Source organism: Aspergillus pseudoviridinutans (assembly GCF_018340605.1).
Source record: "Aspergillus pseudoviridinutans IFM 55266 DNA, scaffold_5, whole genome shotgun sequence".
Taxonomy (NCBI): domain Eukaryota; kingdom Fungi; phylum Ascomycota; class Eurotiomycetes; order Eurotiales; family Aspergillaceae; genus Aspergillus; species Aspergillus pseudoviridinutans.
In genome coordinates this window covers 3,030,658-3,058,225 of record NW_025091285.1, presented here as the reverse complement: position 1 = coordinate 3,058,225, position 27,568 = coordinate 3,030,658, and the positions used below count along the sequence as shown (strand labels likewise).

Genomic DNA, 27,568 nt, shown 5'->3' with positions numbered 1-27,568 from the left:
CTAAGTGAATGCTCAATGTCTACCTAAGATTACCTTAGCCTCAGCCCCAAGCCTCAACAAACCAGTCTTCTTCCCAGTTAATGTCAATCATCGCCAGCAGTTCTGAGGCTTTCTCCACCAGTCACGGACATTATGGCACTATCTCCGAAGGCCCAAACTTCTTCAACTCGTAGCACTTCTCGCCCGTCCAACCGTCATCGCGAAGAGTATCAGGGAGAGAGCTCCTTTACATTATCAGTGCAGGAGCAGAATGCAGAGTCTCTGCTACGTTGTTCCCGGTACATGCGAATGATTGCTGATGAAATGGACCCCCAGTGAGATTCTTCACCCCTTCTCGAACATTCCTGGGTGGGTTCCATGAGCAACGCTAACAAAGAAGCTTATCTTAGATCTTCGCTTAAACGAGCCAAGAAAGCATGCACAGAGTGCAGACAACAAAAGGTAGGCCCCTGCTCACTGAATGCTGGAGTGCATGGCCTACTCTAAGCGTTTCACGACTAATTCTCTATCATCAGCACAAATGCGATGCCTATTTGAACCCCGATCAGCCATGCACAAGATGCCGAAAGTCTGAGATTAAATGTGTCATCTCAGACCCTTTTCGAAGGGAGCATAAACGTCAGTATGTATTGCCTCAGTCTCATGGTTTGTGTTGACTGAAAGGCTGACAAAATCTACGCAGGCGTCGAGCCGAACTAGAACATGAGGCGAACGAGCTTCGGCGACAATTACAAGCTGTGCAGGCTCCAACGCATCATGCTTCGCCCATAGCCATGCTCACAGCTGCAGCAGAGATGGGAGTACATTCTGCAAACAGCGAGCTTGCATTAAGTCTTCCTACCCCTCCTGCTCCAACTCTTCCTACTCCCCCGGCTTCTGGTCTTTCTCCTTCTTGTGCCGCTGCTCTTCCTGTCCCATCGTATGCGCAGCAGCTGCTGTCCTCGGCAGGTCTAGAAGAGCCTTTAGCCCAAGTGGATATCGAGCCGGACAACCGTCGTCTAGAGCCAACCGTTCCTCGTACCTTGAATAATGTGACAGTGAAGGCAGCGGAGATCGACGATCTGTTCCAAGTGTAAGCTAATGGCAGCTGTTGGATGATGGCCCACCAAGTATATTTACAACCCTGACTGTGATGCTACAGGTTCTTCCGTGAATATTCTCAGTTCCTTCCCATCCTCGATATCGGGCTGACACCCAATGCATATTACACACAATCTCCTTTTCTGTTCTGGGCTGTTATTGGGGTTGCGTGCAGGTCTTACCCGAAAAATCCTACCTTACTGACAGCTCTCTCTCGGGGCATCGTTGAGATGGCTTTACTCTCAGCCTTGTCAACGACACCATGGCACACGGTTCAGGGACTGTTGCTGCTTCTCACATGGCCCTTTGCAAAGGACAAAACTCGGTCGGATGTGATGTTCACCTTGAGTGGCATGATGCTGCATATCGCCATGCAGAACGGCACGCACATACCCATGTCCAGCCATGAGTTTTCCAGATTTAAGACTCCCGCACCGTCCGAAGCTGATATGATCCGGCGATCGGAACTTTGGGCGCATTGTGTAATTGCTTATCAGAAGTAAGTCCTTAACCCCGAGGGTCTGCTAGCATTGCTCACAGTCTTTATAGCTCTTGCATTGTCAAAGGGCAATTAGCTCGCACTCTCAACGATATGCACCAGGAACTCGGGCAGAGCCATCGCTTGTTCCAGAGAATCGCACCGGGATTGGTACTGAAGCTGAAATGCTTGGACCTGGTAACCAGATGCAGCGCGGCAGTCGTCGAAAACGGCTTGCGAAATTTGTCTTTGGAACAGGAGCGATCGTTGGATATCATTCTCCGCACATACGAGAGTCAAATCGCAGACTTGGAATCCCAGTTCACTTCCGGTATGATCCAGCCGATTTATTCAAGGAGGAACAGCGCTGACTGCCTTACAGCAGTCGACAGATTCCATGTAGCTCTGTGCCGCCTGAGTATTCTAGTCTTTCATTTCTACAAGACCGAAACCCTATCTTCAACCGGCTCCTTGCCTCGCCTTTTGGCCACGGCTTGCCGAGTCATTGACTTCGTCCAGTCTTTAGGTCAAACACCCGGCCGCCTGATGACTACCCCCGTACAGATAAACTTCGGGCTCCTCCTCGCTTCAGTGTCCCTGCTCCGCATACTCAAGCTATACACATCTTGCGACCTGGATCTCGAGCGAGCCAGAGCCTCGTTTTTCGCCGGAATCAATCTCGCCAAGGAGATGTCCGTCCAGCAGAATGATACTGCCGCCAAGGCCGTCTTCATCCTGAACCAGCTCTGGAATAGCACCAAGGCCTACCGCAAGCCCGATGGCAGCGCGTACACATCCCTCAGAGTGCGGGGTCGTCTTGTCCTCAGTCCCGTCCTCGACGCGGTCTGGTGGTGGCGAGACGAGAATGAGCCACAATATCGTACTATGTATCTTCCGCAGGGGGAGGCCGCGGATGGTATACCTCCCATTCCTGAAACTCATCCCGCACAGGCTGATGACCCCATGATCTCAGGAGCTGAGAGCGATCGCAACCACTCCAGTGCGGCCGCCAGCACGATGGTCAACTCCGCGGAGAGACAGGACTCAGTTCGTGCCGACGACCACTTCCTCGCAGACTTCGAATGGGCCTTGTGCGAAGATGAATTCTTCCTGCCTACCGGTCCGTATACCTAGAGTTCATCGACGGCGACTCGAGGCGTAAGGAGGACCCTTTGCGGAGGGATAGTGGACAACATCTCGTGGCAATGATCTTCAGGATTTGCAAGTTCGCAGCACTGCTTTGAGGGCTATCAGGAAGGAGAGCATCTTTTGCAATTGGCGGAGCTTCTTTCCCTGCTCAGGATATCTTTTTGTCAGAGTACCATAAGTGTCAGATTATTTTCATGTCGATAAGAGTAATACTAGCAATAGCAGTAGTAAATAATGCCAGGGAAAACAACAGTCCTTTTCTTCTTCTCCGAGCTTACCTCTATAATATTGCCGAGTAATCTCTGCCGGAGCGCATGCAATCAATACTGTTTCATGCGGAATTCTAGGTACTAAGTCGAAGCCAGATCTCGACATGAACGCGATGCGTGGTTCGACGAACCCAAAAGCGATTGTTGGTCCATTCCTACATTGTAATGGGGATCAGAGCGATACCTTGCTGGCACGTACTTTGACTTCATCGCCGATGTTGTATGGATCAGGACAGTTGGAAAGAGGTCCTCCCCGGAACCCCCCTAAATTAGACTATCCTACGCTTAAACGTGAAACTGATAAGATGCTCCGCTTCTCGCCAAACTTTGATTGATTTAGCCCGCTGGAGCTAGTGCAGATGAAGCAGGAGGTTAACAGGCCATCTATCCAGGATGAGGATATGGGTCTGTTTCTTATCGGCCTCGCTTGCCTTCTGTCCACGGATAGAAACGGCGCCTCCGCGGCCTCAGCGCCGGGCTAGGTCCTTTCGTTCATTGAGAAAAGGCAAGTGTGAGAGCTCAGAGACAATCTAGCAACGCGAGAGATACCACCGTAGAAGTCTAAGCGATTATTGTTCTCTAATCCGGGCAGTTGGTCTACGAAATGCCTTTATGTTGGCCTTTTGCATATATTCAGTGGTCGATAGTGTGTGTCGGCTTGTGCACCAAGCTAAAACTAGGATTTATGCTGGTTTGTGAACTCCTAGGGCCGCTCGGACCTTGACAAGAAAGGTACGTGAGTAGACAGACGCGCTTGCAACCTTACTGGCTTACCTCGGGAAGTCAATGATTGGGAGGGGAAATTGGTCTCAAATTGATTGCAGGAGTGTAACAGGCCAGGATAACAATCAGGAGTTGTCCTTGTCTAGGCTGAACCAAGGGCTAAGTAACACCGGTTACGTGGCCATTTGAGAACACGCCAGAAGCTAAGTAATGCTATCACATAATAAATTCCTTGATTCATTGAGGGGGAGGTTACAACAGTCGGAATTTCCAAAGACTTATCCGGTGCGGTCCCATTTCCCCACTTTTTAGCCGTCTACTCAGTAAAGCCAAGTTCCTCGGGCTCTCCCGCTCCCAATTCTCAAAGGCTCATAGGATCAAATTGTTCGCGGTTATCGCTGGCTTATCACGGACAAGCCTCGTGGGTGGGCCTGGGCGGGTGCTGCAGCAAGCTTATCATCCTCCGTCTTGTTCTCCTCTGGTCCTCCCCACCCATCAATTGATACCCAGCGACATATCTGAGACACTCTTAGGCCTCTGATAAGCGAATGGGGCCACCCAAATCAGCGATTCTGCTCCCCATGCTTATCTTGTCTGTCCAGAAGCCACATGATCTTTTGTCGTGAGAGTATGGAAATGTCCAGAATCAAGCCCAGTGGCCCCTTGTCTGATGCAGAAGACCACGCTACCCCGGATTTGGCACATATGTCCGGCCTAATTTAGCTCCAACCAGCCCCTGACCATATAGTCTTGTCTTTGGTTGCTTAAGTTTGAGTCTAATGAAGGATAGCCCAGAAGTATTGCCTTCTCTGATGTCGATCGGGGCTTAAGCGGGAAGACGGCAAGAGGTATGTAGAGTTCGACCGGTCCTGGCTTTTACCCCACAGTCAGTAAATGGCAGGCAACCTGGGAAGAGGGGAGAATGTGAAAAGACAACTTGATTCGAGCAAAGGCGCCGTCCTGAGACCTTGTGCGACCTTGGACATGGGTTCGGACTCCCGGCGGGGCAATCAGAAGTCGTTCCAACCTTCTAATGAACTGCGGAGTTGATACTAGAGCTCCCTCACGCTGCCATCAGAATTGGACAGCTTCTGAGCGTTCTCATTTCTCGCTTAACCTGTCAGTCCTTCTGCCGCCACCAGCGCGGTGGAGCACTGCTCTCCAAGAAATGAGAAGAAGAAGCTCTGATTGCGTCGCTTTCGGGCCCATGGCAACAGGGGCCCTAGTATAGCTCCGTGGACTGTCTCGCCGATAACTCGCAGTCTAGGTTCATGTCTTTCATGGATGGAACCCAAGACTTCCCAACCGGTCGGTTTCCTCCAATGGGGAGCTATCATTGTCGAGTCCTTGGTTCTCACACGTGTCGAGGATCACTTTGGAATGCGCCATCCTGGAACTAACAATCGACCAGACCATGCGATTATTAACTGGTTACCTATCAGGGTAACATCTGACAAGAGCAAATGACTTACTCTCTCGATGGCGGACAGCGGGCCCCATCCCCCTCCTTGAGATATGATCTTTGAGTGGCTGAAATCATAGTAAATGAAAGTATCCAGAGATAACGTGGCGGGTTACCGTCGGCTCTGAATTAAGCCCGATATCTGGTTGGGATAGTGATAGCGAGACCTGCTGGGGGATTGGTCTCCTGTTAGTGATGGTTCTCGCCCGCGCAGCACTCTTGCTTCCGTATATAACGTGACCCGCTGCATCTGCTTCGCGTCTGATCTTCCTCCCCCTTCCCTTCCCCCTCTCATCCTTCTCTGATCATCTAATTCTCTCCCCTGTCGATCGTGTATGGGAACAGCCTCAGGTGGATCCTGCTCACGACGGCATTGCCTCCACTATTAGTCCTTCTCTCATCCACTGCAGACATCCTGCATTGAAGAACCTCTTCTATTATCTGCCGCCAACTTCAACCGTTCGATCATCGTCTCAGGATGAAGGAGGAGAAGTTTGTCGAGCCCACGGTCGCCGTCAGCGACAACTCACTGGCGGACGAGACGGCACCCGATGAGGTCTTAAAGCATCTCAGGCACATCAAGGAGCAACATCAGTGGGATCCCAATCTCCCTGACGATGTGGCTGAGGAGCTCGATGAGGCCCTGCACACGTCCGACAAGGGCGCTCGTGCTGGCATTGCCCACGAACTTATGGAAAATTCACCCTACCTCGAGGTTCGCTCCGCGGTCCCAAACTACGATGAGGGTGGACACACAAACACAATCCGCGCCTGGACTATCGGTTTGGTGTTCGCGACCATTGGTTCAGCTCTCAACATGCTGTTTTCTATGCGCCAGCCGTACATCGTCATCCCCTCATACGTGATCCAGGTCGTCGCCTACCCAGTGGGCGTGGCTTGGTACAAGGTAATGCCCAGCAAGCAGTTCAGGTTCTTTGGCATCGATTGCAACCTCAACCCTGGACCGTTTAGCAAGAAGGAGCATGCTCTTATTGTCATCATGTCCAATGCTACCTTTGCTGGTGGCGCTGCTTATGCGACGGATGTGCTGCTCGCTCAGAGAGCCTTCTACAAGCAGCGTTTTAGTTGGGCTTTTGAGATTTTGCTGTGCATATCTACCCAGACTCTAGGCTTTGGCTTGGCCGGTTTCTTCTATCGGTTCCTGGTCACGCCAGCCGCGATGATCTGGCCCTCTACTCTCATCAACTCCGCACTCTTTACTGCTTTGCATGATCGTTCAAAGCCCGATCCACGAAAAGTCTCTGGATGGACCATTGGAAAGTACCGCCTCTTTCTGTACTGCATGATCGGATCATTCGTCTGGTACTGGTTTCCCGGATACATTGCTCCGTTCTTGAGTGCCTTCGCTTTCGTTACCTGGATCAAGCCCCAGAACCCGGTCATCAACCAGCTCTTTGGTGGTTGGACCGGGCTTTCCCTTATTCCCATCACGTTTGACTGGACTCAGATCTCTGGTTTCAACTTCAGCCCCCTGATCTCCCCGTGGCACGCGCACATGAATACTCTGATTGGTATGGTGATATTTTTCTGGATCACCACAATGGGCCTGCACTATAGTGGTATGTGGTACGGCAAGTACTTGCCCATTAGCGATTCGAGCAGCTACGACAACACCGGCAAGCCGTACACTGTGTCGAAAATTCTGACCCCAAGTTTCGAGTTTGACCAAGCCAAGTATGAACACTATTCGCCTCTTTTCCTCTCCACCACATTCGCTCTGAACTATGGTTTGAGTTTTGCTACCATGATCGCTGTGCTCCTTCATACTGGACTCTTTCATGGGAAGGAGCTGTGGGCGCGGTTACGCAAGTTCGGTGAGGAGGAGGAAGACATCCACGGACGCCTCATGTCCCGATTCAAGACCGTCCCATTGTGGTGGTATGCTGTACTTTCACTGGTCATGATTGGAATGGGTCTAGGCGTCGTACTGGGCTATCCAACTCATTTGACCTGGTGGGCCTTTTTCGTCTCCTTGATCATCGCCGCTGTGTGGTTTGTGCCCATTGGTCTCGTGCAGGCGACGACCAACATTCAGATCGGACTGAACGTCATAACGGAGTTCATCATCGGTTACATGCAGCCGGGACGCCCTATGGCCATGATGCTGTTCAAGACCTACGGGTACATCACTATGTCGCAAGGCCTGTATTTTTGCCAGGACATGAAACTGGGTATGTCATTTATCAAAAGCAGAAGAATCGTCGAATTGGCACGATCATAGGGCTGACTTGAGTACAACCTAGGCCACTACATGAAGCTCCCACCTCGCGTGACCTTCGCCGGACAGTTGGTTGCCTGTTTGTGGTCCTCGGTTGTCCAAATATGCACAATGAACTGGGCACTTGGAGCAATTAAGAACGTCTGCGATAAAGATCAGGCCAATCACTACTCCTGTCCCAACGGCCGTGTATTCTTCAATGCTTCCATCATTTGGGGTGCCATCGGCCCCTCCCGCATGTTTTCTCCCGGTCAGATATATTCCGGCCTCATGTGGTTCTTCCTCGCTGGCGCCATTTTGCCCGTTGCAATCTACATGGGTGCTCGCTACTGGCCCAAGAGTCGCATCCGGTACCTCAGCGCGCCCGTCATCTTCGGTGGTGCGGGACTGATTCCCCCCGCGACGCCGCTGAACTACCTCAGCTGGGGTATCGTAGGTCTTATATTCAACAGATACATCCGCAACCGCTTCCGCGGATGGTGGATGCACTACACCTACGTTCTGTCAGCGGGATTGGACGTCGGCCTGGCGCTGTGCACCATCCTGATATTCCTCACGCTTCAGTTAACCAACACGAGTTTCCCAAGTTGGTGGGGTACCAACATCGCCGCTGACACCATGGATGCCGCTGGAAATGCCGTCCAGATGAAGGTGCCAGATGGCCACCATTTCGGTCCCGATACTTGGTCTTGATGACGTGCAGACTGCACGTTGACTCAGGCATGCGACCTGTTAGATACAGGTGGAGCAATGTTTGTCTGAGCCATGGGGACGTTTGTGGGGGGTCTGAAGTGTTCTTCTATGGTTTTGATGTCTTCCTACCTGGCTGGACATGCAACCTATGTCATGATAATAATGTGATGCCTTACGATAATGCTTTTACGGAGCTACTTCAAGGTCATAATATTCATACTTTGACAACAACTTAAGTCTTATTAAGTCGGAAGTTTTGATCGCTTCGTAGGATTTGATATTTATATAAATCCCTCTCCATCGGCAGGAAGCGCTGCTCAACGGAATCATGCAGAGGAGCTAGAAGAACCCGAAAGATATCAACAATGCATAACCAAATGATCACATCGAAGAAAGTGAATCGAAGATATAGAAACATGAGAGAAGAAAGAAGAAGAATGTTCAATACAGCTGATTCACTGCATGATCGCGGGCCCCATCCAACAGTCAATTCCTCCCAAGTCATATCCTAGAATTCCACCAGCCATCATATAGCTCAACTGGCGGTGTTTAAACGGAGGCATGCGCAGCCCTCCGCTTCATCCCGACAGTCAGTCCCAGAGGCTTGCGCAAGAAGCCCTCGCGTGTCTGCATGGGTCCATCCTGCTGCATCTCGAACTCGAAGAGCCGGAAGATTGTGCCGGCCATGACGAGCAGTTCCATTTCGGCGACGTTGCGGCCGACGCAGGCGCGGGGGCCGGTGGAGAAGGGGATGAAAGCGGCCTTTTGGCGGGTGGTAAGGCGGGCGGGATCCCAGCGTTCGGGGACGAATTCCTCGGCGTCGGGGCCCCAGATTTCCTTGGAGCGGTGGATGGTGTAGCTAGGTACGGAGACGACGTCGCCGGGGTAGAAGGTGTGGCCGCAGATGGTGATCGGAGGATTGCCGGGGGGGATCTCGCGGGGAAGACCCATGGCGGAGGTGCTGTGGATGCGCATAGTTTCCCAGATGACCCATTGCAGGCTGGAAATGACTGTTAGCAAAGTAATGAATGGGAGAGGCAGTGAATGGAATGGGCGCATACTATGGAATATCTTTGACCATGGAGTGCGTGGGAACATCGACGTCGTCGGGAATAGCCTCGTCGAGAACCTTTTGGAGCCTGGGGATGACGCCGGGGGTCCTCATGCACCAGTAGAGGATTGCGCAGGTGGTGTTGGAGGTAGTATCTGAACCAGCGATGAGCTGGGTCAAGGCCTCGGCGGTGAGTTCCTCGCGGCCGAGCTTGTTGCCGTTGCTGTCCTTGCCTTCCATCAGGCGGGACAGGAGATCGACACGGGTGTTCTTAGCCATGACTTCGGGCTTGAGGCGTTCGTTGACTCGGGCGACGGCGATGCCGGCCAGGTTTTCAACGGCTTGAAGGCCATCCTTGAAGAAGCGGTCGGGGAGATACTTGGCGTAGGGGATGAGTTTGGGGAGACAGCCGAGAGTAGCAGACACCTCACCACGGCGGTTGAGGACCTCGACAGCCTGGACGTAGGTGGGGGGCGAGTCAGGTGTCTTGCGCATCTCGGCAAAATCCTTGCTCTTCTCGAGCATTCCAAAGGGAGCACCAAAGGCAAGGTCGCCAATGATGTCAAAAGCCAGATAGTTGAACCAGTTGAGAGCGTCGATGGTAGCATAGCCGGACTTGGGGTTACCGTTGAGCTTGGCGAGCTTGGTCCACTGCTGAACGAACAGCTCGACGTTTTGGTGGATGTACTGCTCGAACTGGCCAATGGACTTCATACTAAAGGTATGAGAGACAGTCTTGCGCTTGCGGGTATGTTCTTCACGGTCGCGAGTATTGAAAAGACCGCGCCGGATCGAGACAAAGGCATCATAGAAATCGCTGTACACTAATAAGTGAAAGTTCGGAAGATTCGAAGGGGATACACATACGATTTGAGAAAACCATTTCCGTGGCCGTAGATCGCCTGAATAGCATCGTCGTCCGCAATAGAAACATGTTTTGGCGCAATGCGAACCAGTTTTCCATATTTCTTGTGGGCCTCGTCCACCTTCAGGAACCGGTGGCCTCTACGGGCCTGCAGGAGCAGCCAGAGGTTGCTAAATGCAGCAAAGCTCGGAGAAGGAATATCATGTAGATGCCATGTCTGCAGGTACGGGAGGATGTAGTAAGCGGCAAGCAGACCCAGCAGGATAAAACCTGTGTTCTGCGGCGTGAGGATGTCGGTGATCATAGTGGGCTGATCCTAAATTCCAATCTGCAAAGCTGCCAGACCTAAGCAGGGCTGCTTAACCATTAGTAACAGCCGATATAGATGCTGTGTTGCAATGGTCTGATAGGGCTGCAAATCAATTGCCAACTAAGCGCACATTGACAGCTTCAAAAACGGTGGACTAACCTTGTTGGTAGCTAGTTTGGTTGTTCCGGAAGAAGACTTTTGCGTGCCAAGAGGTGTCGTGTCGCAAGCGATCTGAAGTATACAAGGACAAACCAAGAAGAAACGGTTCTCTCAAAGACAGACTGAGTTCGATCACAAAGAGCCAGAATCTAGTCCATGGCACTCTGCTTATGATATAGTCTGCCAACAAACCTTCGCAGACACTGCAGTGATGCAGTCTATTTATGGATTGGAGGATTGGGCGGAAGAGGGGAAACCCCGAGGCTATCCAAGTGACGGATCTGGGGGTCGGGAGTCTGGGGTTGGGTCCAAGCCAGCTACCAGCCGATCTGCGACCCCGACGCTGGCATTTCAACCGCTTCACCGCTCGGTTATTCTGTTTTTTGCCTCTCAGTGCTAGTATCAGGTGTGGGGTTGACAATGATCCTGTCGGCGCTCGGAAGTGGAAAAAAAAATGGCGCTGACAAACTTTGGCTGTGTCTTGTAATTGGAGGCTCACAATAGGTAATGGTCTGGAGGAGGCCTGCCTGACTGGACGCCTGATCCCGAGTGTGTTGAGAGATGCAGATGATGCAGACTACTCCCAATTTATTGCAGATCTTTGCATATTTACGGCTTGCAGACTTAGCTTAATAGGACTTGTAGTACTAGAAGGTGTGGAGCATCTCAATCTCTATATCCAAATATGTACATGATATATCAGAGACTAGAGGGATCTGTCATATCTGCTGCCTAGGGCTATGTACATTTCTATTAACAGTCGGCTGCACATCTTTACCATCTTTCTCCCTCTACTCGGTACAGTCCACTCTTCCTCTTTTCGGCCTCCCACCGTTCAAACCATGCTTTCATTCGCTCCCGACTCTTCCGGCTACCCACATTCACGGTCGGGATTATCCGTCCTATCCGTAAGGCGCAGCAGAACATTGTCAGCTCACGGAAGGAGCTGTGTTCGCTGTATGGTACCCCGTAGCACGCACTCTCCCGGGTACTCCCCCTTTGAGGTGTCAGATCGCGTGCCGAGAACGGCGTTTTCCACTGCGGTGAGTGCAACACTGTAGAGACGGGCGGGTTGTCCAGCATTCGACCTGAAGGCGGACGGTAATTCCACCCCGTCGGCCGAAAGCCTACAATGCGCGAGAAATGCGGCTTCATTGAGTCCAAGTAGTCGGCCAAGGTTTCTGCGCGAATCTCAAAGAGCGTCTGCATATGCACCTGAGCCTCAACCGGATCATCAGTGAGTAGTGAGGATAATTCTGGGTCTTCTAAGCACGCGCACACTCGCTTCTTGCCTGGCGTGGCGTATATCTTGCTTTTTAGTGCTCGAGCGATGCCAAGACATATTCGCTCCTTGCCGATACTGTATGTCCCTATAACGACAAGCAACCGACCCTGAGCCCGGGCGGCCTGGTTCTCTGAATTGCCACGGGATCCGCTCATCGCAGAAAAGAATCGGCTCATAACATTCCCTGCACCAGAGTTTCCCTTCTGCAACAGATTCTGACCGACACCTTCTTCCGGATTTTGGTCGAGACTGAGACACAGATTCGCGCATGCTTCGATGACATCCTCCTGGCTGGGGAACGCATACTTAGGACTCATATATGTCGTGTCAAGGTAACAAACGTCAATTTTCTGATGACGGCGTTGGCCAGTAGTAGGGTCATCAATTTCCGGACGCAAAAGTGCATGTTGCACATGTGCGGGAGACGCTCGAAAGTCTCCACAGTGCAAGATTCGTTGTACTCTCGCAGATGATCCGGATCCCATCTGTTTTTCGAAAAGGAAGATGGCGCTCCCAGGGCAGTGATTGGCCTCGATCATGGTGACATGCACGCCATTCGTTCCAGGAACCTCCGTCTTCTTTTCGAACTGAAGGTCTACCACCCATTTGGGGTCAACCTTGAGTTGCTGGCGCACTAGATTGGCCGTAGCCCTGCTACAGTAGATAGGACCATGTCGCCAGGACGATGTGAGACCGATATAGTGATCACTATGGTAGTGGCTGAGAAAATAGGCGTTACAGCCTTCCACGGCACCATAGCGAAACGCATCCACGCAGATGGACAAACCAGGAAGAATCTTGTAGAACGGACAAGTTCGTTGATAAGCCTGCTTCCCGCGAGACTCTATCTCTCCTGCTGCTGCAGTCGCCCAAGCGGCATCTTCAGCGTTTCCAGCCATAATCTCCGAAAAGGCTGATTTTGACTTTGTACCGCCTGACGAGAACGGGTCACGTTGAGCTGGTCGTGGGACAGCAGCCCTATCGGACCGCGATAGGGCTTGCTTCGGAGCGTTCGAGAGTGTTTCCGCCGAGTTAGCTGTAGGCTCCCCGTCGAGGCAATCGTTCACATGCAAGCTCACATCCTACGACAAATTAGTTAGAGGTTCGAAAAATAGGCATCCCAGCCCCGCATCTTACCGCCTCGCTTAACCCTGATAGATCTGACTGGCATATCGGACATGCAGGGCCTTCACCACCAGAACATTCGCTAACATCATTGATCCCCAAGGAATCATCCATGGTAGTCGAGTCAAGGAAATCCGCGTTCTCTCCAGCATCTTCGTCTGCGTAAAATGGATCAAGTGTATCGTCGTCTAGGTATTTATCGTCTTCTATATCGTCAAAATTCGCGAATTCATCGTCTCCTGCGTAACTCGTGGCTTCTCTTACCAATGAGGGTGCGGCGACAGCGGACGGTTGCTCTTGAAGTGCCGGGTTAACATTAACACTACTTGGACCTTTTTCCTCGTTTCCGGTCGCGGTCCGCTCAAAATTCGGTGCTTCCTGGTCTACCTCCTTGAAGGCACCCAGATCGTCGCCCAGATCGTCTTCGCTGTCTGATTCATCGATAAAAGGACCACTGACTTGCCGGGTCTTGGTAGGTTTGGCCGGACGGGTAACATCGCCCTGATCAGCCGCTGAAGAAGAGTCTACTTTTCGTCGCTTGACCGAGTTTCCGTTCTCATTATATCTCCCACCTTCTGGCTGTGTCACAGCTTCATTTCCGTCCTCTTCTCCCCAGATATCATCTGGGGTCCTCGACCGTGACTCGCGAGAGTCGGGAATACCAATTTCCGTCTTCAATGACCTCGAACCATTCTTATCTTCCAGAAACAGACTCCCAGCCGTATTACTTGCTTGGGAGCTCCCTTGTCTGCGTAACGAAACGGAGCTGTTACCGCTCCCATTCGAACGCTCGACCTTGGTTGCAAACTGCGTGATTCGAGGCTGCCGAGAGGTGGCTTGCGGGGGCCCGTCGGCTTTCTGGAAGAAATTCAACAGGCTCGCATTCCGTTTCACCTGCGTTTTCTGCTTTGAGCCGGGTGGTGTCTTCGATGAAGTAAATCCTTTTCGCGCCTGGGTGCCCGCCATTGTCGGTCTTCACACGGATACTTGCAAGCACTTCGGGGAATCGGCGGGGTTCTTGCGGGCACGTCGTCGTAGCTATAACGATAGTAATCCGTTGATGTCTCGCTCCAGGGGCATGCCTTCCGTATTCACATAAAACCAGGGAATTTTTCCCGTCACTCTTGTGCAGGAAACGTACAAATTCGTATCGTCATGGGCCATGAATCTGGCGGTTAAGGAGCCAAGCAGAAGGGCGCGGCCGGCGCGGCGAAACCTGATTTTCGCGACGCGAGGTCACGTGCCTATATGGACTTGAGTGCTGGTTTCTATACGCTCTACCAGAGAGGTACATCGTCAGACTCAAAAACTACATTTGCTACCATTTGACAGAAAGCGTACAATAAGCATATTGTTTCCTGGGTCAATAATCCTGATCGACAGATCTAAACTAGTTGGGGCTTCCGGACGCCCTCACTTCCAAATCCAAGAGCTATGCTAGCGTCCGATCACCATTGAGGATATAAGCCAGCTGCCAGAAGGCCAACTGAAGCATATAATAACCGCTCTTTCGCCCGTTGAAATCATTGTTACGCCCCTCGTGTGGTATCGTATTTCTCAACCACGACCTTCAGTCCAACTTGTAGCACTCGCCCGCAATCGATTCGTCCGTGGAACATAAGGTGAGATCGCATCACGAGCGATCATGCAAGAGATAATTGAGCGATATGCATCGTCATAGATAGATAGCCTCGAAGAAAAAAAGAAAATACAGAATTCAATCACCGAGCTTTTCCGGCTTGGTTCGCGGCTTCTGCAGGGAGACTCCCAGTTAGCATCCGTCGAAGAGAAATGAAACGGCTTACTCAGGATAGAAGCCCAGATTCCGGCAGTGCAGAGAATAGCCTCAGCTGGGCAGAAACTGCGCAGTATCTCAGGACGTACCTCTCCGCGTAGCGTCTTCTAAGAGACCGACATCAACCTCTGACCGGGGCAGCATGACATATCGCACCACGCTACCACGGATGAACATGTTCTTCACCGAGGAGAGATGAGGGTATTTGTCTAAATCGAGGACGTCGACATCGTCGAGCTTAATGTTGAGGTATTGATCGACCGACTTCAAGGTTCCGCGGATACGAATGTCATTCTTGAGCTCGATGGTGACGGTCTGGTTGGTGAGGGTCTTGAAAAAACTGTAAATCATAGAATGTCAGCTATAGGAACAGCCAAAAGGTGGTGATGAGCCAGTTTATAGCTCTTAGTGACATACCTGAAGAAAAGCATGGTTGCGACGTTAGGGCGATGGAGGGGTAGTCGAGGGAAAAATCAAGGCGCTATCGCATTGCTTGTCAAGCTTTGTAAATGAGTGGTATATTGCCTCCCGTGTCCCTTTTCAATGAGAACCACAAACGCGAAGGGAGAAATGTCCTGAAGTTGGTGATCTAGATTTCTTGTCGCATTGCGTCGGTCGGGTTGAACTCAGCAGCACCTTATCACGTGATTTGATATGTGGTTTAGCAGCAGACACACAAAGAACACCAAGGTATTGTCTATAGGTAACAACCAATCCGACGTACGACTAGGACTAATATGACAACTAGTTCTACAATAGAAACCTTTATCGTAAGTCATATAGCTAGCTCTTACCGAGCGAGCGCGTCTACATCTCTGCGCTGATGTATCTATATAGCAGGTGCCATAAATATTCAATTGAGCCAGCACAGATCTCGCGCTCTCCGGGACCAGGTGTATCAAACATGTGTTATAGGGAGTCCTCAATCATTATTATATTATAGACCGCCACCAGGGCAATAGGGGTATCAAACTATAAGACCGACTTGGTCCGACTAACGATAAAGCATCATCAAAGGGAGTGTAGGTTGAGAAACCAGTTCTCAGATCATACAAAACAGCTAACCGGTTCAAAGCTGCGAGGGCGGCATCTTGCGTTTCGGTTTCATCGCCCATCCAGATAAGCAGGTCCAGCCTGCGCCATTCTTGCGGCCCTCATCAAAAACGCTACCGATACCTTCGAGCAACCGGTGTCGCTCCCGACCCATCTCGACTTGCAGCTTGAGAAGCCATTGTTCCCACATCCAGCCTCCAAAGAGACCTGTCACGCTCGCGATGTCGGCCGTGCTGCCCACAGGCCCGTGTACAGCTTCGTATTCGTCGACCCAGCTCTTGACTCGAGGGTCTGGCGTCTCTCTGGGAAGTTGTGCTTTCACAGGCTCCATGCCCATAGGCAGAAACATCCATGCCCTCTTCACGCCTACAAAGCCTCCAGTTCGCAAGCGTCCGAGAAAGCTCTTTGTTGGTAACGGGTCATATCCCCTAGTTTTGAGGTTGAACGCGAACTCAACCGAAGCAGCAGTGGCATACGCTCCTGCGCGGGAAATCTCGGCGTCCATCACGAAAAACTCCAGATAGCCCCCAGGCTTGAGGCAACGGCGGCATTCCTGTAGGCAAAGGTCGTACTCATCTTGCGTCTCCCCGACCGGGCGCTCGTTCTTCAGCAAGGCAGGCAGTGACCGGGCCGAGATCAGGTCGAACTTGTTGTCCGAGAACGGTAGTTTCCAAAGTTGAGACACGGCAATCTGGCAATGATTAGACGGGCCTTTGACGCCATGGTTAACTGCTTGGTGCTCAGTAAACACAGTATAGACTTTAACGTTGGGATAATCGTGGGCAAGCTGCCACGCCCATTCGCAGGAGGCGTGTCCGCCCAGGTCCAAAACTCTCACCCGGCGTCCTCTAGGTCTCTGGGAAGGCGCGGGTTGTGCAGTTGCTGTGGAAAGACGCCTCCGGGCGGGACTGGTGACCAGGTGGCCGCCATTAAGGTACCTGAGAGCGTCCATGGCCCACATGGGCGGACGAAGCTGAGATAAGACCAATTGCTCCTTCTCCAGGATGGAGAATTGCGCCTTCTCTGCCAATACCGACGTAAGTACGGAATTGCGGGGAGCCTGTGAGAATGGACCCTTGTAGGGAGGTCGTTCGGGGCGCACCAGCTCATAATTCCCCAGCAAACAGTTGATATGCATGCTGAGCAAACCTGATCGAATTGACTGCACAGCGTCAAAGCGCGTGCTTCTATGAATGAAGCTATCTCGACGAGTCGAACACCCAAGCACCGATTGGAAGCCTCGCCAATAGATCGAGTCTTTACTCGCCAGGGCAGAAGGTGGTCGGGCTGCTTCAGATACGGACTCGGCGAAGCGGACAGATTTTTTGCGACATAGCCCAGGGGCGTTCTGCTCGCAATCATCTCGAACCCCTTCGAGTGCGTCCGACTCTTCATTCTCCAAGGAGTTGACAGGGTTCGTTTCTCGGAGTGCAGCAAGATAGGTCTGCTGCGCCGCCAACCAGACACTCGTCCGATCCAGACTTGACATTGCCTTTCTTTTCAGTTCCTCCTCGTAGTCTTCATCACGATCCTGGCTTTCGCAATAGGTGGCGGGTCTTGAAATCTCGTGCACTGCATCCGCTACAGGGCTCACAGGGCTGTCTTGATACTCCAGGGGGAATGATGATGCCTCCGAGGGTATCTTGATTGCAGTTGGGGGCCCCTCGGGTACATAGGTCGCAGTTAATTGCTCCTCGGTGCATCGCTCGGGATATTCAATGATTTGTTCGACTACTTCTCCGTCATCGCGACCAAAGGGTAAGTTGTAGAAACTTTCCGCGATGGCAGAAGAGGGCGGCATAGCAGTTCTAGGAATCGACCAAGTGTGACGAGCTCGAGCACCAAGTGACGCAAAGAATCCTCCGGGAGAAGGTATACTGAGCCCGCTGAAGCTGTATCCGGAGAGGGCTGAGGCTGGAGTCGCATCGTCGGCACTGCGAGGACGCTCAACAGGTAGCTCGAGCTGCCACATCTCTTCGTTCTGAGCAGATGTTTCTGACCAAGGCTCCGGTGTGCCGCCCAATGGGATGTGCCTCAAAGTTGCGAGGGCATCTTCAGGGAGAAAAACACCACCATCCGACGGCAACGTAGACTGGCTGGGAATAGGTGGAAAGCTGCCGAGAACGTGTTGCCAATCTTCGTCGGGGTTCTCAATGGCTATCTCAATGCTTTGAACTTCGGGGTCAATTCCCTCGCTATCAATGTCCGCATGCTGACTGTCTATCATTTCCGGTCGCACCTGAACATCTGGGGCGTTCCAGTCAGTATCTGGAAGGGACTGCAAGTCTGGAGTTACTGGCTCGCTGCTATTGGAGACCTGGTCCGAAGATACACTGCCATCCAAGGAGGGAGGGGCATTCAGGGCCGGTACTGTTCTCGCAAGTATGGACAGAGCAGCAGGTGAGACTGGTATCTTCGGCGGCGGCGTTGGAGGAACTGGAGAGCTCTTTGGCGCATTGTGTAACGAGGGCCACGTGGTCGATGAGGGTATTGTGAGGCTGGGGTACCGATTCCGATTCAGTGGCGAGGTAATAGAATTCCTTGTCGTGGGAGTTGTAAGGCTCGTCGGTCGGGAGCTCGAGAATGAAGTGCAATCGTCGCTCAGCTCGGAGTCCTCATCCGTGACATCATACAGATCATCCAAGCTCTGCATCTGTTGCTGCCATTCCGTGTCCGAGCAAGACGACATCGTGCCTGCAGACAATGGCGAACGAAGACGATTCAGCCTTGAGAGAGAAAGGCTAGAAAGACCCGTGGTCATGAGTTTCAGCTGCGGTCCTGAGGTGGTCGAATGAAACCCAGCACTATCATTCTTGATCTTGTCCGAGTCCGAGCCCTCGCTTACTTCCTCCATTATGGTATTAAGTTTCGTCCCTCGGACCTGCCGAGAGGGCGGGCATCTCGTTGAAGCCCGAGAAGCGTCAACCATCTTGTGCTGCGTTATTGAGTGTTGACCCCCGCTGTTAGATTTAACTCCTCCTTTCAATGATTATAATCCGCGGAAATGAGAGAAATCAACCGGTACTTCTAGGGTATCTCAATCATAGGCGACACCGATCAACGGGTCTGCCAGTATTAGTAAATCAAAGGACGATGTCAACGAATGGAGCCCAAGCTTCCAGAGCTCAAGGCACTATCACAACACGCAAAAAAGAAGAAGAGGACAACACGATTGAGGACTAGGTACAGAACATGAGGTTGTAGCGAACGGCCATGATAAATAGAACCACATAGCCGGAGGCAGACGCGGGGATCTCAGGATCTCATCATCATTTCACACCAGCAGTCATCCGTGCAGAAACTACTGCACCATCGGGCACCTTGGGACAGGGAATCCTTGAGAAAGGCTTGGTAGAAGTACCACTATTGGTGGTTGTGTAGCAAGCGCGTCGCCGATAATAACAGCCTGGGCATCTTTGACCGAATCAGGGAGGATTTTAGAGCTATTGAACCTTGAACACACCAATTACGATGAGGATAAAGTCCGAGAGGTCTGCAACGAAGCGCTCAAGGTGAACTTGCATATTGTTCACATGAGGAAGGGCACTGATTGGTGCAACGCAAGCGCCGAGTGGCTATGTTTAGAAGGCTTCGAGCAGACAGACAGGCAGAAACATGACTCAACAATCAATGCCTTCCTGATGGAAACTGTTTTCTGATATTAATTTCTTCCGCGTGGTCTATCGCCGGCTTTCTTGCTTAAAGGTTCTTTTCCCCTCCATCATAGTCTGGAAGGGCGGTTAAATTCGGAGCCATTGAGTGGTCATCACTTGGAGAACCAGCGGAAATGGGAGTTGCATCACAAGCAGAAAGCCCAAGAAGACAACAACAACAATACCCGTTCATTGGGCCATAATCCTAATGAAGAGCCAACCACGGATAGAAATTATCGATTTCGAGATGAAATGGCAGTCGATGTTGCATCATGAGCCTTTCCCATGATCATTTGTTGATATAGTTAAGTCAACCCTGGTTCAGGCATTCAGGCTGGCAGCCCCCCACGGACGAATCTACCCCACGTCCCACGTGAAGGTCACGACCCTAGCCCTTATCGTCGACCAGATTGCCATCGTCGGACTGACGTCGACCGGGAGCGGCGGTGGTATCAAAGCTGCTTATGTTATTTTCCCTACTTGTTTAGCTAGCTAGGACTGCATCTTTCCAGAAAGCTCTCCCTGCTGTAGATCACTCTGTACAGCTTTACTTCTTTTTCAATTTCCTCATATACTGCTACTACTACATCTCCCCCTCTCAGCTACATCTACAAGCCCCTCTATCACTAACCCCACCATGCCTCCTCCAGCAATCATAGCTCCCTCCATCCTGAGCGCGGATTTCGCTGTCCTGGGCAATGAGTGCTCAACGAAGATCGCGCAGGGGGCCGATTGGTTGCACGTTGATATCATGGATGGCCACTTCGTCCCCAACATAACCTTTGGCGCCCCCGTTGTCACCAAGATCCGGTCTCATGTGGACCGCCCAACCCAGGCCCTTGGAAAGGGTACCTTTGACTGCCACATGATGATCATGGAGGTGAGTATGAGTGCGCATCCCTAAGAACGAATTTACGCCAATTCGTTCAACTTCGCGAAGAAACATGCTGACTTGCCTTGACAGCCCCATAAATGGGTCAAGGAGTTCAAATCCGCCGGATGCGATCTATACTGCTTCCACTACGAGGCCGCCATCTCCTCCGTCGCCGCTACTACCCCAGAAGACAAAGAGACGACCCGTCCGACAAGCCCGAAGGAACTCATCCGCTATATCCACGACGAGGGCATGCAGGCGGGCATCGCCATCAAGCCCGACACCCCCGTCGACGTCCTGTGGGATATCCTGGAAAACAAGGATGAGAAGGAACGGCCTGATGTAAGTTTGCGCGGTCTACCCTCGTGCGATACACAGAGACTACTGAATTACAAGCTAACGAATCACTGCTGCTGTAGATGGTTCTCGTCATGACGGTACACCCCGGTTTTGGAGGTCAGAAGTTCATGGCCTCCGAGCTTCCCAAGGTGAAGGCTCTCCGTGAGCGGTACCCGGATCTGAACATTGAGGTCGATGGTGGCTTGGGATTGGGAACCATTGACCAGGCTGCGGATGCTGGTGCCAATGTTATCGTCGCTGGTTCGGCGGTGTTTGGCGCTCAGGACCCTGCCGACGTAATTGCGAAGCTGCGCGAAGCTGTTAACAAGCGCCGCCAGACATAAAACATATACCATTATATAGAAAGATCATAACTTTTCGTTTTCAATATTGTCTTCGATCTCACCTACATTGGTGCAATTTCGACTTAACTTCTACCCAGGGCTGGGCTGGGAGAAAATGCTTCAGTAACTTGGAATCAAATAATCTAAATCTGAAGCATTCATGGCTATTATCACGCCTTGTATGAGACAGACGGCGAGTTAAAAATGCAACTTGGTATCATACACGAAGGAATCACGCAAGGAAAATTCGTTTGAGGTTGAACCATTTCCGAAGAGACTGTAACCGTGCCCTAATCAACGCCTACTGTCGCTTTCGGCGCATCCTTAATATCCTGTTTCTGGGTTTCCTTGCGATGACTCTTCTCATCAGGCTTGTCATCCTCGCCGTCTGACTCTTCCTCGATGGTCTCGTCCTGTCCTGCCCGCGCCGCATGTTCGTTCTTCAAAGCCGTTAATATTTCTTCGTGGCCGCCAGATATAGATTTGCGCAAGTCCTGAGCCACCTTCTCCATTTCCTCTGGGGAAGTTGCGGAGACAATGGAGCCGCGGTGATGTTGAACCAATCCTAGAGCTTCAGCATTATCAGCACGCAAATTGGCAGATGATTCTGCAGCGCACTCGGGCACCCTCAAAGGTGGACGCCCTCCAACGCCCGCGACAATTTCCGCAGGAACCACCGATCGCCGACGTACAGTTTCTTCTCCTCCTTTGTTCTCTCCGCTACTCGAGGACTGCTCCTTCTGCTGTTCAGAATCTGCGGAGGGGTCGTCCTTTTTGCCATCTGCGCCCGTGTTGCCTTTGGCCTTTGCCGCAGCTTCCTCGCCCGCCTGTCGCAAGGCAAGCGTCACTGAATCATCCTTTTTCTCTTTCGCCGGTGGGCTCTGGATTTTGATCGTGCTTTGCTTCGGGGTTGCGCTCTGTGCTGGAGGCTGTGGGGTGGCAGGGGTCGCAGATCCAGTGTTTGTCTGGGAGGTTGAGACAGGGTAGCTGGTGGCAGGAATGCTGTCGAAATCTTCCACGCTATCAATCTGCATCCTCAGCTCACCGTACTCATTCCACTCCTCGATATCCTCTAGATCCTACATGAGCGAAACTATTAGTCACGTAGCTCCGTCGATAGCTGTGTCTCCTTTCATCAAGGAATATCAGAATGACCTACACCGACAACAGTGCCAAACTTCACCAGTCCAGGCAATTTTTTACCCTTGGAACGACGACCCCACAATTTACGAGCGGCCTCATCGGTAGCCACGTCAATTGCGCGAAAGGGAATTTTGTTGGCCTTCAGAATCGTCTCCAACCGTGCAGTGGCGGTGACGATGTGGGATGACCCCGCAGTGAGGGAGGTGTAGAGATAGAGAGTAGTGTCGGACATTATTGAGGTCGCAACGTGTAGGGAAAAGAGGAGAAGGTGATGATGATACAAAAGGAGACGTTGAGAATTCGGTATTTGGTGGTATCGAAGCGAAATGTTTCTCCTCCTTTTCTCCAAGAATCCGTTATCTCCTTTTCAGAAGCGGAGCGGGAAAGGGCCTATGACGTGGCTGGAGCCCGCAGCGCCCTTAATATAATCACGTGTTTCAGTGTTGTTCGCAACAGTGACAGTTGATGCTCAACTGAGGTGAAATCGCAACTACTATCGGAATTATCCCTGCTGCGATAGATGAAGAAAGATATGATCAGAAAGAAAGAGTGATGGTTCTCTTAAATATTGCCTGCGAAGGACCCAAGCTGCTTCTATCCGTAGTTCCCTCCTGAGTTTATCGTCAGCGGAAACTGTGATTGTTTGGGGGACCCAAACTTAAGGCGTGGCGATCTGACGTCAGGCAGACAGTTCCATCCATTTCCAGCATGATGGACGTCGTCTATCTATCCTTGGATTCCTCTTTCTGGTACACCTTATAGGCGCTCATGGTATGGATTGAAGACGATTAAGACAGGCACCGTTACCCGTTTTATTGACCAACTGGGATCGGCCCGCCAGAAGTATAATATATAATTTGACTTACACACTCTATATCATTCAAATGTCAACTCCCCATCCAATCTGGCCTTTTGAAAATGAGTTCTGCTTTGTTTGCTACTTTATCCCATGGAAAGCCTGTTAAAGAGATTTTCGGGTACCGTTGACGATCTATACTTCAGTTCCGAATGCTGTGACGAACGGAAGGGGTTTGCACGGGGAACTGGCCGCACGCGAGTGCCCCATAGGGCCTACAATATGACGCAATCTGTGGGATCCGCTATGGAGCGAGTACTGGGAATGCTCGAAGTTGTTACATTGCGCTGCGCGGGCATAACTCCTGTCAGAATCGTCAGAATCGTTCATCGGCGGCAGAGAGGCTTATGGAAATGTTACACAGTCTGAAGGAGATGTACTCCCCTGGACATAACACAAAGCACGAGAAAAGCCGACACCGTTAGCCACCAGATAAAATGGTAACCTTCTCCGCGTTGATCCCTCCAAGGTCCACTTCGCGGGGACATATATCCGCGATGGATGCGTTGTCAAATAAAATCCTCAGTATGAACTCGTAGTCATTCATCCGTCATGCGAAGCGGCGATGATAGAAGAGCTATCACAGGTTGAAGGACACCTCTGAGCATCCCATGAGAGTTATAACGGCGAGTCGACAGTCAAGGTTTCTCGCCCTAGAGGAGTCTGGCCAAGCGAAACCCATGATGAAGTTGTAAATTTGACGTACCCACACAAAGAAGAATTCGCAGGGGTTTCAGGTGACCAGTAGAAGGTTATTTTTATAGCCGCACGAAGGTACTTCACACTGTACTGCTTCGGTCAGAAAAAGAGATGACTTGAATGTTGTCTAGGTATTCCTGGGCGATTGGAATATTGCTGCAACCCCAGTTTGACCAACGAAGGAAGAGCGCGAGAGTATCTGAGCATCAATCGGTCGCGCAATTCCGACAATGGAAAGACCACGGTGCTTAGACCAAAACGCTACCTTCTCAAAAATGTAAATTTGCCAAAGCTCTACCTGCTCACTCAAGTCATAGCAGATCTTCAGGGAGAGTCAGAAACAACACAAACCGACCGACTCTCCACGGGCCTGAGCGCAAAACCCTGCACTGATTAGCACGCTGTCACTTTACATCTCGCCCTGCTATTGCAAGGATCTTGTCTTAGTGCTCAGGTCCTCGCCGGATTGCCTCTCAATCTTCAGTTAGACGCGTCATCGATATCACAGAAGCCTGAGCCTCACCAAGGGGAGACGGGCTGAAGAGGTGTCGGTCGACGCCTGACCCTGTAGATACCCATTGGGCAAACATGGAATAATGGTGCCTTGCCACTTTATATATGAAGGCGGACTTTGCGACGAGGCCCAGAGCTGAGCCATATGTTAGCCTTCCAAATCTGTCTGCCGACATAGCCTGCTAAGTCAGAGATGAACCTCGACGAAGGCGAAAGTTGACCAGTTCATCAGAGAACAGAAATCCTACACCTTATGTACTTCGCCAAAAGAAGATGGTGGTCAGATTGGGACACCAGCATAGCCAAACTAGGCGAGAAACTCTAACTTATTGATATCATGTAGACGCAGAGGACTAGTTCCATGCTGTTGATGACATGTTTAACCCTTGTACGTTGTTGAGGCCTTTAGGCAGAAAAGTCTAGTTCGGGCATTTGGCTATGCACATGCTCGAGCTGGAGGCTTGCTGAGGCACTTTACAGCCCACGAAATCATGAGCAAGATCTAAGTTTGTTCTTTTGTCGAACCCAGTGTCCTGATGTAGGATAAGGCTTCGCTTCTGTGAACATAACACTCAATTATCGTGTGCACACTGCTCAGTAGTTGATTTGATTTGAGCAAGATGAGTCATGAGCCCCCTGCCGCTGTGGCTTTGCCTCTCCGTGTCTGCAAAGATTTCTAGCAAAATGATCATTGCATGGGCATGTGCACATGGAATTGCTATGACTGATGATGATAGTAGCCATAGAGTAAGTAGTCAAATGTGAAAAGGGATGCGGTGGCCTACTGATTTCCATCTACAAGGATTTCTGATACATATGTCTGATCTACGCCAGAGGGTGGCCCCACTTGACCAAGGAGGTCCTTTCTGGTCCAATGTACAGAAATTTAGCAAAGCCACCAGTGCGTAGATAGAGAATAGCGTGACCGTCAAGCCTATTTTTGGCTATCTGTAGATAGTAGGCGCTCCGTAGCAAACCCCTTGTTGATTGCGATCCTTTTCTAGAAACCGGCACGGGGGGAGTATGGGCCATGTAGTACCACTGTAAGCAACAAATTACAACGCTGTACTACTAACTCCGTTCATACGATGCTCCCCGATCATGGTCGTTACGTAGCCGTGAGGCCCAATCAAGGCCCATGGTGACCTCATCTACCTGGCTCGTGGCTTGGCTTTGTCCTCCATACTTTTGAGATTCGGAAGATGAAACGAAATTGCCCGGTAGCCGAAACATTATATCCATCACTAAAGGAGTAAGACTTGTAGACCATACAAGTCCACTCGGATAGCGGTAACTGTGATAAAAGAAAGACGATCTACTAGAGAACAGATAGTACTAAGGACTCGGTCAAATATTGAAGTATCAAGCCGCTTTAGCCGATTAGAGTAATCGCAGTCAGTTGTGGATGTTGCAAAACATCTCCGGGACAGCGTACTAGTACTGGATCATAGAGACCTGGACCACGAAAGGGCCAGGTCACGTGTTACACGTGAGACGTTCGCTGGTCAGCATCTCCACTTTGAACCTAGGACTGTCGGTCAATCAATAGTGGTAGGATCGCCATTTGATGTGCCCTGTCGAGAAAGAAGCGATAGATGCGACTTCGGACTTCGAGGGACATCGTGAGCACATACCCCGTAGATTAGTAGGGAGTCTCCCAGAAAGTTCTTGCAAAAGGTCCGAAGTTGGGGACGGCTACGCGTGGCCGGGCATATGACCCTTGGGAGCCTTCCGAATGGTACTACGGGAAAGTTCCGTGGTCGGAATGGGTTTATTTTCGCGACTGGCGCAATATAGCATCTCACCGCTGAAAAAGGAGTGGGGTGACGACAGGTAAATGATGCAAACTCAAGGGTGTCGTTCGGGTTGATGGAGTTGTTGTTTGGAGACTGCTGTGTGTTGCACACAAGGGTCATTCGCGCAGCCAGAACAATTGGTGCCTCAGGAACCAGATTCTCATTTAAGTCAATTTTCGCTTCGTCTCTATTTTAGTCCTTTCAAGAAACAACGCTTTGCCATACCGCTCGTGGCCTGTCCTCAAGCGCTCGAAAATACTGAGGATATGAATACCATGTCTGACCATCGGCTACAGCGTCATCTGAACGCGCAGTTTGACTAAAGACGCCCGAAGATTGGCAGCAAGATAATGACGGATCCGAATACGGTGTAGTCTAGCAACGTGGCAGACCTCGAGTCGAAGGGTACAATCAGGTCACTTCCAGCTGGTCTGCAAACTGTGGCAGTACTACGTGCTTGAAGGGTTGCTGACACTGCTAAGCCTAACTATGCTGGCTTGGAGGGTGACCATGAACAAAGACTTGCCCAAAGGCTCTGGGACACTTTGCGATCTCATTGGTACCGCAGTAGGCGCACTCAGGGGACGATGGAAGGATTTGCATGCGCTGAAGGCCATAGCCAGAAAGAATCATGAGGGGAGCTAACACACTTTCATTATCGTCTGTTAACACTTTGACAAGGCACATGAATCAAGACTACACACAATGTGCCTACAAGTAATCCTGGCCACTACTACAACAGACCTTGCTGGATCTTTTGGTGCTCTCAGGACGCCATAATAGTGATGAGAACCAATCACATTGATGATAATAGCAGCGAAATGTCTTCTGTTGTATTTCTTCATTTCAAGGACTGAATCTTGAGACTTGGAGGATTGGACAATACTCCGTACCGCATCCTGTTTCCTTTACCGCTGTCCTGGTGGCCCGGGGTTTGGTCGGCGCAATCCGTTTGGCCGCCTCACTTTTGAAAGGCTCCGTGTTCACCCTGTATTTTTTGAGGACAATATTTTCTGACCACTGTCGTCACCGCCTGGGGCTTTCAAGATAGGTTAGACACTCTAAGCCTAAAAGGGACCTGGTCATTTCACCGTGGACAACTGGAGCGTTTCCTGGAACCCTGCGCTATGGACGTTGGCCAGTTAGCAGTGAATCAGGTACTGCTAGTTTACCTCACAGGTCACACTCCCCTTTTCTGCCGATCGAGGACGGGACAATTCACACTGTCTGTAGTACTTCGTACTCCGTACCAGATCCTGAATCCACTTGACCTTAACTAGACCTAGTAAGTTAGTGCCTTAGGCTCTTGAGTACTTTGCCCTGACAAAGTAGCGATCGACTATCGACTAACTATAGTTAGAAGATGAGCTTTCCTCCTTCCGTAACTCCCAAGCTTACCTTGTCCACCTTTGGATGGCGTCCTGCTCATCAGTTGGCTTGGAGGTATCAATGTGAAGTGACGACGTCAAACCGATATCCGCATATAATTTGGAAAATTAAATTAGGAAAAAATAAAAAATGAAAAAAGAAATATTTGGTTTCCTCTCTATCCAATCGCACCAAGCCAAAGAAGCCAGAAGGGTTCCAGACCTTCGATTCTGCTAAAAGTTCGTGG

At 51.0% G+C, this 27,568-nt stretch overlaps 8 protein-coding genes across 8 annotated transcripts; 3 read left to right on the top strand and 5 right to left on the bottom strand.

The window, feature by feature from the left end:
- Window positions 1-132: 132 nt before the first annotated feature.
- Asppvi_008119 (putative C6 transcription factor (Leu3)) lies at window positions 133-2,692 on the top strand (the record flags this gene model as incomplete). The annotated part of the gene is made up of 6 exons (XM_043304000.1): window positions 133-314; window positions 390-441; window positions 516-622; window positions 683-1,072; window positions 1,142-1,579; window positions 1,630-2,692. 6 exons carry the CDS (start codon window positions 133-135, stop codon window positions 2,690-2,692), a joined length of 2,232 nt encoding a protein of 743 aa, XP_043159935.1.
- Window positions 2,693-5,639: 2,947 nt separating this feature from the next.
- On the top strand, window positions 5,640-8,093 carry optB (small oligopeptide transporter, OPT family; the record flags this gene model as incomplete). Its single annotated transcript, XM_043303999.1, has 2 exons — window positions 5,640-7,353; window positions 7,426-8,093. 2 exons carry the CDS (start codon window positions 5,640-5,642, stop codon window positions 8,091-8,093), a joined length of 2,382 nt encoding a protein of 793 aa, XP_043159934.1.
- Window positions 8,094-8,642: 549 nt separating this feature from the next.
- Window positions 8,643-10,313, bottom strand: Asppvi_008117 (cytochrome P450; the record flags this gene model as incomplete). Its single annotated transcript, XM_043303998.1, has 3 exons — window positions 8,643-9,093; window positions 9,155-9,961; window positions 10,012-10,313. The coding sequence occupies 3 exons, from the start codon at window positions 10,311-10,313 to the stop codon at window positions 8,643-8,645; spliced, it is 1,560 nt and encodes a 519-aa protein (XP_043159933.1).
- A 939-nt stretch (window positions 10,314-11,252) lies between these two features.
- Window positions 11,253-13,854, bottom strand: Asppvi_008116 (DNA cross-link repair protein PSO2; the record flags this gene model as incomplete). Its single annotated transcript, XM_043303997.1, has 2 exons — window positions 11,253-12,845; window positions 12,901-13,854. 2 exons carry the CDS (start codon window positions 13,852-13,854, stop codon window positions 11,253-11,255), a joined length of 2,547 nt encoding a protein of 848 aa, XP_043159932.1.
- A 755-nt stretch (window positions 13,855-14,609) lies between these two features.
- Asppvi_008115 (Sm-like protein LSM2) lies at window positions 14,610-15,114 on the bottom strand (the record flags this gene model as incomplete). Its single annotated transcript, XM_043303996.1, has 3 exons — window positions 14,610-14,641; window positions 14,773-15,023; window positions 15,101-15,114. The coding sequence occupies 3 exons, from the start codon at window positions 15,112-15,114 to the stop codon at window positions 14,610-14,612; spliced, it is 297 nt and encodes a 98-aa protein (XP_043159931.1).
- Window positions 15,115-15,752: 638 nt separating this feature from the next.
- Asppvi_008114 (uncharacterized protein) lies at window positions 15,753-18,590 on the bottom strand (the record flags this gene model as incomplete). The annotated part of the gene is made up of 1 exon (XM_043303995.1): window positions 15,753-18,590. One exon carries the CDS (start codon window positions 18,588-18,590, stop codon window positions 15,753-15,755), a length of 2,838 nt encoding a protein of 945 aa, XP_043159930.1.
- A 1,436-nt stretch (window positions 18,591-20,026) lies between these two features.
- Window positions 20,027-20,946, top strand: Asppvi_008113 (ribulose-phosphate 3-epimerase RPE1; the record flags this gene model as incomplete). Its single annotated transcript, XM_043303994.1, has 3 exons — window positions 20,027-20,269; window positions 20,354-20,605; window positions 20,683-20,946. The coding sequence occupies 3 exons, from the start codon at window positions 20,027-20,029 to the stop codon at window positions 20,944-20,946; spliced, it is 759 nt and encodes a 252-aa protein (XP_043159929.1).
- A 290-nt stretch (window positions 20,947-21,236) lies between these two features.
- Window positions 21,237-22,321, bottom strand: Asppvi_008112 (uncharacterized protein; the record flags this gene model as incomplete). The annotated part of the gene is made up of 2 exons (XM_043303993.1): window positions 21,237-22,025; window positions 22,106-22,321. The coding sequence occupies 2 exons, from the start codon at window positions 22,319-22,321 to the stop codon at window positions 21,237-21,239; spliced, it is 1,005 nt and encodes a 334-aa protein (XP_043159928.1).
- Between the last annotated feature and the right edge of the window lie 5,247 nt (window positions 22,322-27,568).